The sequence below is a fragment of the Euprymna scolopes genome, chromosome 41, assembly GCF_053919585.1.
Source record: "Euprymna scolopes isolate OS-2025 chromosome 41, ASM5391958v1, whole genome shotgun sequence".
Lineage (NCBI taxonomy): Eukaryota > Metazoa > Mollusca > Cephalopoda > Sepiida > Sepiolidae > Euprymna > Euprymna scolopes.
The window spans coordinates 6,700,635-6,713,558 of NC_136522.1; the positions used below are offsets into that span (position 1 = coordinate 6,700,635).

The window sequence follows — 12,924 nt, forward strand, 5'->3', positions numbered from 1 at the left end:
TTGCTAATCTATAATATAAATCTCACCTGTCTGTTTAAATGTATGTATGTATGTATGCTTGTATATCTGCCTAAAACTTTTGACACACGTGTCGGAGCATGATGAAACCGGTATTGTTTTAAACCTTGAACTATCGGTCAACAAATATCGAAAAATTGTCCAAAAACATTAATTCCTTCACCCTGAACGGGGCAGTTGTCTACAAGGAAGGGTCTCTTTTTTTTTTTTTTTTTTTCCCAGCTATTTTTGAAAGTCATTCACTCTTTTCGATTGACTAGCCTTAATTTTGATGTATGCCACTTCCGGTTTTGCGATGGATGGAACAGCAAAGACGTCACGTTTCCCCCCCCCCACACACACACACGTTCTTTTCCTTCTTCACGGTATTGATTCGAGCCTGCCTGCCTGCCTCCTAAAAAAATTTTTTTTTCGCTCAACACACCACATACCCGGGCAACGTCGGGCATCCAGGCTAGTATAGTCTTGGAAGTTTTTTAACCTTTAAAACTATATAAAAATCATTTAATTTTTATTTTTTATCATTCGTTAGAAAACATTTAGTCAGCAAATCATTTAATAACCTGCAATCACTGCATCAACTTGCTCTCTCGAATTCACTATATTACTAATCCTAATTTTAAGGGATGATCAGTTTACCGTCAAACATTGTTTCGGGGATTTAAAAATATATGTACATATAAACATTAAAGCAAAAAAAAAATAAGTTGATGTCAACTTTTTGATTCGACATGTAATTTCCATGAACCTTGTTCGTCCACATTATTTCTCATAGTTATCCACCTAAAATTCCAAAAATACCAACGCCAATCCTTCTCACCCAATTGGCAAACGATTAGCGCAACACTGTGGGAAACTGTTACTGTGTTGGACAACTTAACCTCGACAAGTATTTTTTAATTTTTTTTGCCTGTTATTTAAAAAGAAAAAAGAACAAAAAAAACTTTAATATTTTTTTAACATATTTACACTAAAATGCTTAGTAAAATATTCGAACTTAAACTTTATTTATTCATACCGTGCCTTGAACGATGCTGTTGCAAGATTTGACTGTCATTTTCTGTGTTTGCTATAATGTAATTGGTTTTAACTAGCGGGACCTGTGGAAATTCCACAGAGGATGCATTCATATGCAATATATTGATGTTGGCATTCTGTAGATGTTCAGCATAAATGGAAACGCTCTGACATTGTTGTAGCTCTTTTGTTAAAACTGCAAAAGTATTTATTTAAGCTAGCAGGGAGACCCAGCGTAGCTCGGTCATAAAGCATGCTTAAATATATTTTAATTCTTGCAGATTTCGTATATATTATTATAGTTAATATTCTATCGATTTTTATATATTATAAAGTTGCGGTTTCAAAAAAAAAAAAATATCCATATCACTCGGGTGCATTAGCTAGAATCGAAATTTATAAAAAATATGAGTTCCTTTAGCTATAACCGAAACCAAAACTTATGAATAATTCTTGGTAAAATTATTACAAGAATGGACGTCAATAACAATTAAACGACAAAGTAAGTGGATGTAAGCATGACCTGACATACAAAATAACATGCACGCTATCCTATCGATATATCGATATCTACAGACCTATCTCCTTGTTACATATCACTGTCAGGTTTTGTAATTCTGTTTTCTAAGTACATAGCTGTAGAAATTGCATAATCCTAGTAGATGGTGCATGACTTATTTCCAACTGTTTTTTCCGGTATATGTTCCCAGCACTTGCTGCTGCATTCGACATTCATCCTTTTATAGATTTATAGCAACATTTACACACTCGCTTGTATAGCAGCCATCCCCCAGCAGAACCTTACAGTTGCATGTCAGGAGGCCAACACTCTCTACTTCTATGTGGCAGAATATGCACTGGTTATCATTGCTGAGACCACTCATCTTTTTTAAACGCATTGGTCATCCAGCCTTGATCTTGGGCAGCCATTATAATTGTCTTTGGATCATAGTAGAGTGATACTCTTTTTTAACCAGTCTATGAAGCCTTCCTTATCTGTATAATCCTGGGGTTAATTAATCCAGAAAATACTTGGCACACTGTCGGTTGGCCTATTCTTCCATTTTTTTTTTTTTTTTTTTTTTTTCAGTGGAAGTCCTTGGTGTATTTGTAATGCTTTTTAGAATTTGTGCTTTTCGGGTACACAACCTAAGAAAATAAATCAACGCAAGCTACTGAAACAACAAACACAACAACTTCAATAAACGTAACAAAGAAAAGTTTATTCTGGTGAATGTTCACAAGGAGACATTATTCCTGGTCAAAACTAAACTCTGGCCACCTGATGCTGTCTTAGTAATTATTCCCAGAGGGAATCGTCGATATGTGGTGGGTCTCCTGTTACTCAGGTCAATAACTGACCTCTAACTTCTTCAGAAACTGACTCGTAATGTCAAGTCTACCGAGAGTCCTCCACATGAATTCTCAACGTCTCTGAGTTGAATTCTGCTGAAAAGAAAAAGCAAAGCTTTGCATGCACCGGAAAGAAAAGACAAAATCAGGTTTTTTTCTAACTACGAAAAATTAATTTCACAAAAGTTACAGATTTTTTTACATATGTACATCGATTAGTTCACCAAAACATTTTAAGTTTCACAAATCTCTTTCTTCATCACTGGATGGCTAGGCAGAGAGGGGGGGGGCGTCCTTAGAGCAGGTGTTGTTCTCTCGAGATTTGTGCCGAAATCTCATCTAGTAATTTCAACCGGCTTGTTATAGAGGGGTCACAGGGTGGGTCGGTCGATCCATTCAACCAATCAGCATTCAATATGTTTCTGGGGAATTTCAGACTCAAATTGCGTGTGTGCAATTCAGCAATACGACCAGTTTTGTAATCTGAAACTAAAATGAAATCTTTTCACACGACCTAAAGAGGTCAAACCCTGTCATTCAGAAAGCCCTCATCTGAAACAGGTGTCCTCGAGGCCACGATAGGTCTGGCCTCATTTCCACATTGATCTGACATTTCCGGTCTCTTCATTCTCAAACAACAAAACACATGTCTGGGTTTAACAATAAAATATATGCCTGTTTTATTTCAAGTACTTTTGATACCGCCGTTGTCCGGGATTCAGTTAAACAATCTTAGTATATTTGCCCGGTCTTCCTCAGGTCCCAGGGAGTCTCAACCTCCCCAATGGGGAGCAAATCACTCCTTCAAGACGGTCATGTTACAGATACCGGATGAGATAACACAGATGGAGAGAGCAAGGAAAAGGTCCAATCTGCTTGGCGTCTCTCTCAGTAAGAAAGTTTTTTTTCCTTCAAACTGGAAGCTGTCTGAGCTCCTTAGGGGAGAGAAGGATCAATGCGCCGCACCCCTGATTGGTCAGTCTGTGGCCAAATCACACAGGAAAGAGGTATTGATTTGTGAAAGAAAGTTTCATTTGTTTCTGCTACAGCTTCTTTTGGGCCGTAGCAGACTTGTTTTCTGGTTTTGTCTTCTAAGACATTCTTGTCCAAAATGTTTGGTTAGTTTTGTGATGGTGGTTATTCTGTTGGTGCAGCATTTTGAGATTTGGATTTTTAGAGCTCATCAGATATTGCTCGGTGTTCACCATCGTGACCTGATGCTGATGGTCAATCTCAGAGACCCATACCTCCTGCTCCTCTGGTCAGATACAGCCTAGACGTGCACTGGTCTCTGTACAGTGTCAATTTTTTTGTGTTTTAGTGTCTGTTTGTCCCTTTTTGGATAGTCGACAATATCAAAGCTGTATGTTATCACAGGTGTCCCTGGTTAGTTAATAGTTCTAATCTGGTTATTGTTTGTTTGTTATTGTTAAAGAAAAAAAAAAAATTTTTTTTTGTCAAATTTTGTGAAAAAATTACACAACTTAGAATTTATATAAAAAAGTAGGTAACTTTGAAACGTGAAAATGACACAGTAGTCCGAAGAATCCAAATATGTACAATGTATGTTTATTGCTTTATTGGAAAAAAAATTTGTATTAATTCTGTTAAAAAATAATTAACTTTAGACAAACAAACAATACCTTTTATCTACTTTTTGTGCAGATTACTAAAAAAAAAAAAATGTCTGTTTAAAATGAAATATATATTTATGTAATGTTTTTTTATTTTAAAATTAATTTTTTTTTTTTTTTTTTTTTTTTTTTTTTAGTTTATAAAACGCATCCAATTAAATAAAATTCAAAATCTAAAAAAGAAATCTGTTGATTTCATAAATCATCCTTCCCTGTTGACAACGTCAAAAATTCAACGCCATCCTATGCAGAGAGACTGGAGGCCAGTCTTTATCTTGTCCAGCCATCACTTCTTTGGTCGGCTGCAGTATTTGCCTCTGAACATCAAAGGACAACATTCTGTTTTGCCAAAGGTTGTCATTCATTCTTTTCATATGCTCAAACTATTTCAATCTTTCACGCCTCAGGATAATTCCCACCGAGGTGACGCCAAGATGTTCACTCGGATCTACTTGTTCATAATACTTAAAGCGCAGATCCATCTGACTATGGCATCGTCATTTCTCACAAACCTGTTCGGATCACCAATGGCCATAATGCCTAGAGTGCAGCCATCAACACCAGCGGTAGCACAACAAGGTGTTCAGCCCACAAAAGTTGGAGACAGAAGACTACAAACCGTACAGTAGTAGTAGTAGTAGTAATAACTTTATTCCAAACAACAAAAACTAATATAGGTTTATAGTTTGGGAGATTGTTGGAGCCTTTTCCCAGCTTGAGTTTAAGTGTTTCCAAGGATCAATCTATTTTTGAAAAATAATTATTGAATAATTATTTGACAACTTTATTCAAATGCTTGATAAACTGTAAAGCAAATCATAATTCATGTTGGCATCCATTATGCTAATGAAACACCCATCATCAACACCACCGATTTTTTTTTTTTTTTTTTTTTTTTTTTTCTTTATATCTCTTTTTGTTTTTATCTTTTTTTGTTTAACTATTTTTTTTTTTTAAATACTGAAATTGACTTTTTAAGCAGAAATTAAAAAGACCAAAAACAATGACCATTTTTTTTTATTATTATTTATTCATTTGCTTATTTTTTATTTTATTTTTTTTCAAATTTCAGCTGAGGAATTTAGCCCGCACTATGCGTGCTGAAGTTAATGCAGCCGTCTCCAATGTATCACTCCTGAACCAAATATCTGGTTGCCGTTATATCCATGACAATTATGTTGAGGCACTTGATGGTCTCTGTCGACAAAGTCTGTAAGTATTATTATTATTATTAAAATTATTATTGGCTCACAAGGAACTTTCATACAGGTCATGAAAGATCTCTCCTTGAAGACAACCTGTGGTGTTCCCTGGAAGCTGAGTGAGAACAAGTCCCCCCAGATTTCCAGTACTCTCCACCTCTTTTGATAACGCAAATTCATTTGCAAATGTTATCGCAACAGCCACTTACCACTGATTTCTCATTGGAATCGACCATTGGTCTCCACTGGAATTTGAGTGGCAATAAGCCTCTCCAAGGTCCCAGTTCTCTTTTTTTTTTTTTTTTTTTTTTATTACATTTTCACCCCAAATAAGGCACATTGCCACTTAGGTGTAGGGGGCTACTATCAGAGACAGCAACTAATGGGGCACTATGTTGGGATTTGAGCAACAAGATGTCGGTTCACGTTACACTTTAACTTCTGCATGTCAGTACAGTTGGGGAAGCAGGGACCTGGAATGGAATTCCAGAGTCTAGCGGTTCTGGGGAAGAAACTACTGGAGTAGAAAGATCTTTTACATCTAGGGATCTCTACTGTGTGGGGGTGGGATTTAGCTGCCTATCGGGTTTGTCGAGGGTGTTTACATCGTGGGGGCACAAGTGTCTGCAGTTCGTCAGAGCATTCACCATCAAAATACTTGTAGAACAGGCAGAGGGATGCAACATTTCGTCGATGGGACAGAAGCTAGTTTAGGGCCTATCAGATTGGCGACTCTCTTTTGAACCTTGTCTAGGAGCGAGAGACCAGCAGCAGATGCACCAGCCCAAATGTGACAGCAATACTCCATACATGGGCGAATGGTGGCCTTATAGAGATACAGGATACTTTCAGGGGTCAGCAGTTTTCTAGCACGGTAGAGAGAGCCTACCTTCTTTGCAGCGGCCCTGGCAATGTTTTCAATGTAATTGTTCCAACTCATGTTTCCTGTGAACGTTAGGCCAAGCAGTTTGAAAGATGTACTCTCAGATAAGGAGTTACTGGCCATTGCTATTGATGGCAGAGAAGGTTTCTTGTAATTATTGAAGGAAACCAGTTTAGTCTTGGCAGCATTGAACATGACCATCCATTTTTGTTCCCATTCCACTACAGATTGGAGGTCGTCCTCTAGTGTTTTTGCCATTTTTTTTAGTTATGTATTCATTTATTTTCCTGTCATGCTTGTTATAGAGTGTGGTGTCATCAGCATATATACCCATCTCAGAGGCAGTTTTGTCGGGGAGGTCATTAATAAATATTAGGAACAATAGAGGTCCAAGGATAGACCCCTAAGGCACTCCCAAATTTATATCATATTGTTTAAATGTACGACCATCGGGGACAACCTGGATTTTTCTCTTATCTAAGAAGGATTTAATTATGTTAAGTATTCTACCAGTGATACCGTATGATTTAATTTTCCTGAGGAGACCCTCATGCCATACCCTGTCAAAAGCCTTAGATATATCTAGAGCTACTACTCTGCCCTCCCCCGCTTTGTCCAATGAATGGTATATACGTTAAGAGATTACAGTGAGGATGTCTGCGGTGGAACGGGCTTGTCTAAATCCATATTGTTTGTCAGTCAGAAGTTTAGCATCTGTAAGGTGACGGACTAGAGCAGGGTTAATTATGGTCTCAAATATTTTGGCGAAAAGTGGGAGGAGGCTAATGGGGTGATAATTTAATGGGTCAGTTCTTTCGCCAGAATTCTTGAATATTGGTACCACAGAAGCCGTTTTCCAACAGCCCGGAAAGCATGATTCATTAAGGCATTTGTTGTAGAGTTTGGAGAGAACTGGAGCTACTTCGGCTGAGCACTTTTTTAATAGCACAGCTGGGATGAGATTGGGTCCACATGCTTCTGTCCAGGGGAGGTATGGTCAGTGCTCTCTCCTTGGCCTTTCCATCCTCCTAGACCCATCATGGCTATTCGGTATCGCTTTTTTCGAGGAGAGGCAATGGGATAGTGACCTTATAGATATGCAGCTTACATGTTCTTCGTTTCATGTAACGCTTCGTGTTTTGTCTCTGCAGTAACTCGTCTGACCCGCGCATGTGGCTCATGTATTGGTCTCTGCATTCCAGGGGTTTCCTTAATATTTCAGCTGTTTTCATTGTTATTCGTTGCATCTTTCCAGCCATTCCTCGGATTCCAATTTCTCCCATTCTTTTTTCAAAGTTTCTCAATTGTTCCTAGTGCTCCTACTATTATAGGTACTCTCTTGATTTTTTTTCATCTTCCATATCCCTTTCAGCTCTTACTAGCTCTGTGTATTTGTTCCGTTTCTCCTTTTCTCTGATAATTATCCTGTGGTCAGCTGGAACAACAAAGTTTATGATTTGGTAGGATTTTTCTTGTTAATTACGACATCTAGTCTTCTTGCTTGGATGGCTATATCCGTCTGTATGTCCATCTCCCACAGGATTTTGTGATTTTCGTTTTCAAGTACTGTTGGTGGCTTATGCTTGTACCATTTGTTTGTGTGTTTGAAATGCAGTTGTTTGCATAATTCCCAGTGTACTGCTCTTTCCACTTGGTCCTGCCTGTTCTTGTATTCCTTTTGGGCTAGTTTGCTACATTCACTTACCATGATTTATCGTTTCGTCTCTTTATCCACAGTCTGCATTTGCTGTTTTCTTGTATTTTGTAGATTTTTGCTTTGATGTGGTTGGTTCTTATCGAGTTGTCTTATGCTGCAATTATTAAGGATTAAGTTTTTCAGTTTACGTGCCCTTTTCACATCCATGTCCAAGTTTTTTTCTTTTATTTTTATTTTTTGTGATTCTCTTCCCATTTTACCTTTCTTGTCTTATTCTTTATCTGTTTTCTATTTTTATTTATTTTAGTTTTTTATTTATTTTTTTTTAGTGTCTCTCGCTGCCATGATTATCCTTTCAGTATTTTGAATTATGTATTTTTCTAGTTCTATTTTGGTGTCATTCAGTCTTTTCACGTAAAGTCGGTCAACATCGTCGTTTGGGTGTAGTGCATTGTGCATAGTCATGAGTTTCCTGGTCTTCTGATCGAGCCGTTTCAGTTCCTCTTTTGTCCACTCAATGAACGGTCCAAAGTATCTTATTAGTGATATTGCCCATGTATTTATACCTTTTTTATTAGGTTTCTGCTATATAATTTAGTTTCCAGGAGTCTTCTTGTTCTCCTGAGGTACTCCTTTCTAATTCTTTCATTTCTGTTGCTTTGATGGTGTCTGCTTCCAAAACTCCCAGGTATTTATAGGCGTCTTGTTCCCCTAGTGCCCTCATCTCCATTTGGTTGGGTAGTTCCATGTCTTCTGTTATCTCCAGTTTTCCCTTTCTTATAAATAGTAGTGCACACTTTTCCATACCAAACTGCATTTTGATATGTTGGCTGAAGATCCTGGTGGTATTTAGTAGTGTCTCTAGTTCATTTTCAGTCTTTGCAAAAAGTTTCAGCTCGTCCATGTACATCAAGTGGTTCATTTTTTTCCTCTGTATTAGAGAACTTGTATCCAGCTTGGCACTTTCCCAGTATATTGTTCAGGGGCATCATGGCTATTATGAACTGCAATGGTGATAGTCAATCTCCTTGGAAGATGCTTCTTTGTATGATTTCTGTTATGTGTTGTCCATCAGCTGTCAGTTCCAGTCTCCATGTACTCATTGCATTTTCAATCACGTTGATGATCCTGCTTGGTATTTTATACGTTTTTAAGCATTCTATTATTGAAAAATAACCAAGATGGGAAAAGTAGTCCAAATTTTCATGTCCCCCCATGATGAACCTTAGGCACAAGATTGTTTTTTTAATGTGTGGGAAATCCAGCTCCTTAAAATAGGGAAGCACTATGGATTAGGGAAGGGAATGTCTCTATCTAAAAGGATTTCGTTTTCACTGAGAGAGTACAAAAGATGAAGTGCTGTATCAGAACAGATACTATACTTTGCTTTATTTGTTTCCACAAACAACAACAAAACAAAATTAGGCACAAGGCAAATCAAAATAGTAAGGGGGGGGTCCTTCTTACTGTACATTTGATTTGTATTCCTAGCTAGAATTCTCAGTCACCAGAATACCACATTCACACCAGGGTCTTAGACTTTACTTCTTGACAAAAGGCCAAAGAACAAATTTCAAAACTGAGCGAAGATAACAGTCCAAATACCAATTGGACAGCTTTGAATCAGAATTTCTAAGTTTAAGAAATCGAGTTTCGGCAATATAACACCATCCTCAGATATAGAAAAAGTTTATATTTTTTCTTTTTCTTTCCTCTAGAAAACTTTTTTTTTTTTTTTTCAAATCAGGATTTAATCAAATAAGTAAATTAATCTTTTTTCTATTTTTATTCATATTTTTGATATCTTACCAGTATTGGGCGACCTTTATTGTGTGGATGTATAGTATTGCTGATTTCTTTATTAGTCCAGAAGGGTTGATTGTTCTCATTTCGTCATCCATGACCAGGTTGAAATGCAATTTGACATTTTTAGTTGTCTGTAGTAAAAAATGAATCTTCATCCCCCATAAGACAATCACTTAGAAATAATTGTTAATCAATATTTTTAACCGTTATGCCACGGGTCCAAACATGAAAATAATCAAGACAGGAAAAAGTAAGTTTAAGAAACCAATATAACAAAAAATTGTTTTTTAAAAAAAATATTTAAAATCAACTTGGTTTCGAAGATATAACATCATCTTCAGGTATAGAAACAGTTTGTATTTTTTCTTTCCGTTTTTGTTTTTGTTCATTGATCAGAAAAATCTGTTTAATGATTTTTTTTTCTGCAAATTTTCTAATCAAAATTTAATCTGGGTATCTTAGTTTTGCTTTTTCATCTTTTTAATCTTTTTCTCTTACATTTTCTTAATCTTTTTCTTTTTCAAGTCTTTTTTGTATTTTTTCTTTTTAGTCTTTATTTTTTTAATTTCTTTTTTATTTGTTCATTTGTTTTTTCTTGTCATTTTTAAAATTGTCTTTTTCTCTTGTCTTTTTTTCCTCTTGTGTCTTTTTTTTCCTCTTGTGTCTTTTTTTCCTCTTGTGTCTTTTTTTCCTCTTGTCTCTTTTTTTCCTCTTGTGTCTTTTTTTCCTCTTGTGTCTTTTTTTCCTCTTGTGTCTTTTTTTCCTCTTGTGTCTTTTTTTCCTCTTGTGTCTTTTTTTCCTCTTGTGTCTTTTTTTCCTCTTGTGTCTTTTTTTCCTCTTGTGTCTTTTTTTCCTCTTGTGTCTTTTTTTCCTCTTGTGTCTTTTTTTCCTCTTGTGTCTTTTTTTCCTCTTGTGTCTTTTTTTCCTCTTGTGTCTTTTTTTCCTCTTGTGTCTTTTTTTCCTCTTGTGTCTTTTATTTTAATCTTTTTAATCTTAATCTTTCTTTTTCTTCTCAGTATTGGGGTGGCCTTCATTGCGCTGATGTGTAGTATCATTGGCCTGGCATTGACTATTAACATCTGCCTTGCTACAAGAGCTTCAATTCTTTTTGCAAAAAGGTAAGTACATATGATTCCATGCAGATGATGTTATGGCGTGCTCTTTGGTAGCAGCCATCTTTAATGTCTGAGTATTGTGAATTAATATGAATGTAATATGTTATAACGAAAGAAATAAAATGAAAGACATATGCGCGTATGCGTATTAAAATGAAAAGGGAAATTTACCTGAAATATCATACAATATGAAACTTGTATCAAACCATACTGGCACAACTAAAAGCACAATTCGATGTTTAAAGCATAAAACAAAGACAAAAATATTGTATTAATTTGATTTCGGTTTTGTATATCCATTACAACTCTGGATTGTATTGCCATTTATAAATGTACAATTTTTTCATTTTATTTTTTTTACGAAAGAGTCACCTCTTAAGGCTCTGTGGCCAATCAAGGATAAAGGTTAATGAGTTTATTTTAGTCAATGGACAATATCGTAGTAATCTTAGGTAGGGGAAATTTGGTAAATTGGATTACTTAAGGGGAACGGCTCATCAAGAACTTTTTTTACATTAGACTTGAAGACGGCCATATTGTAGTCTGTTGGAAAATAGAAAAACGGAACAAAGTTCCGCAGGCATGCAGTTCTAAGAAAAACTTTGTTCATGGAATTTACGTTTTAGGTTTGGGCACAGATAAAGAGTGGGGAAAATTATTGATAGTGTTTTTCATGTAAGTTTGGCAAGGGGATACAATAGATTGGAGTTCAGACGAGCACTTGCCATAAAAACGTCTCTTCTGTGGGAAAGAGGTTGCAGGGAAGAGAAAAGGAAATCACCTACCAGACTACGAAGTCTATTTTGAACTCTCTCAAAGCAGGATAGAGTACTTTAAGCAGCTCTTGCTTAGATTTGACAACAGTACTCCATCCTTGGATGTACTTGGCTCTTATACAGGTAGATAATTGCATCGGCAGTGAGATATTTACTGGAGCAGTTAAACAATGCTTCTAGCAAACTGTCAACTGCTTATGAAAAAAATGTTATTCTTTGTTTAAATGTTTTTATTTTTTCTTTTTCACTTTTTTTTAGGCTGGTGTACTACCCAGTGGATGATACGGACCCTTTCCTTCCGCGGCCCCCTCCTTACAGCTACGGCACGCTCCCTACGGCACCAGCAGATCCCTTCCAAGTGGATGTGCGAAGAAGTTACCTGTAAGTTCACCGAGTTTCTATGCATCTGTACCGAATATTTGCAATTTCATAAAAAAATATAGTTTACATCGGTGATGTTCTTTTTAAACCACCGCATTTCAGGTGAAAACATTACCTACTTATGTGTCAGGTCAAAATTTACTAATTCCAAAAAGTTATGAAAATAATGTAGATGTGCTAAATATATTTTGAACAAAATAAAAATCATACAATTACGTTCTGAAATGCGTTTATTTAAAACTGGCGGACCCTTAATTTGTCAATTTAAGGGTTATCTCCCTTGTTTGTCATACTGAATTGGTCTCACAACTCTTCCACATTAAAACATGCGATAAAACTCGATAATTCGATAAATTTTTCTATCGGCTCACTTTTAGAAATTTTTGGAATTTCTACTTATTTCGACATGACACGTAGGTATGTAATGTTTTCACCTGAAATGCGTTGGTTTAAAAGATGACCAATATTAACACGCACCAAAATTCAAAACGTATACATTCAGAGTAAGTTGTACAGAAAAAGATTAAATAATGAAATAAATTTTCTTTTTTAATGGATGTGTAAATTACACAGAATTACTTCCCTTTAATCCGTAAACGAGTTGTCTTCTCCTAACCACTAATTTCCCTTTGCGTAACAAGATTTTACAGAAGTGATAAGACATTTTTCGGATCAAGTAAAGATTAGATACCCCGGTTGCAGACGACAAAGATAGGTGCACATTTCAATTAACACCGGTTATTCAACATTGCCGTTGGTTGGTTGTAAACATGTCAAATAGCAGACATGTCCAAATGTTCGCGAGCAAGATTTTTTAAAAACTTTTTAAGATTTAAAAGAAAAAATATATATTTATTTATATTATTATTAGTTTTATTAAAAAGTTCCGTAAATATATAAAAAGAACGCACCCAGAAAGACAGCCATTTATTTAAATATATTTTGTTTAAATACGTTTGTTTTATTACTTACATTAAGAAGTTTTGTGTAAAAGAAAAGTTTTTTTTTTTTTTTTTTTTTTTTTTTTTTAATCCTGAAAAGTTTTTTAAATATTTAATATTAAAGAAAATGTTTTGTAAATA

General features: G+C 35.7%; 1 protein-coding gene across 23 annotated transcripts in view; it reads left to right on the forward strand.

The window, feature by feature from the left end:
* The window catches only part of LOC145266322 (protein tweety homolog 1-A-like), a 301,166-nt gene that overhangs the window by 163,188 nt on the left and 125,054 nt on the right, over window positions 1-12,924 (forward strand). For all 23 annotated transcript variants that reach the window (XR_013864700.1, XM_080121883.1, XM_080121887.1 and 20 more), the window contains exons 10-12: window positions 5,095-5,234; window positions 10,587-10,688; window positions 11,720-11,842. Coding sequence is in view for 22 of the 23 variants with exons in the window: in XM_080121883.1 (XP_079978009.1) it covers window positions 5,095-5,234; window positions 10,587-10,688; window positions 11,720-11,842 (365 nt within the window). In the remaining variant the exon portion in view is untranslated. The remainder of the gene's footprint in view (window positions 1-5,094; window positions 5,235-10,586; window positions 10,689-11,719; window positions 11,843-12,924) is intronic.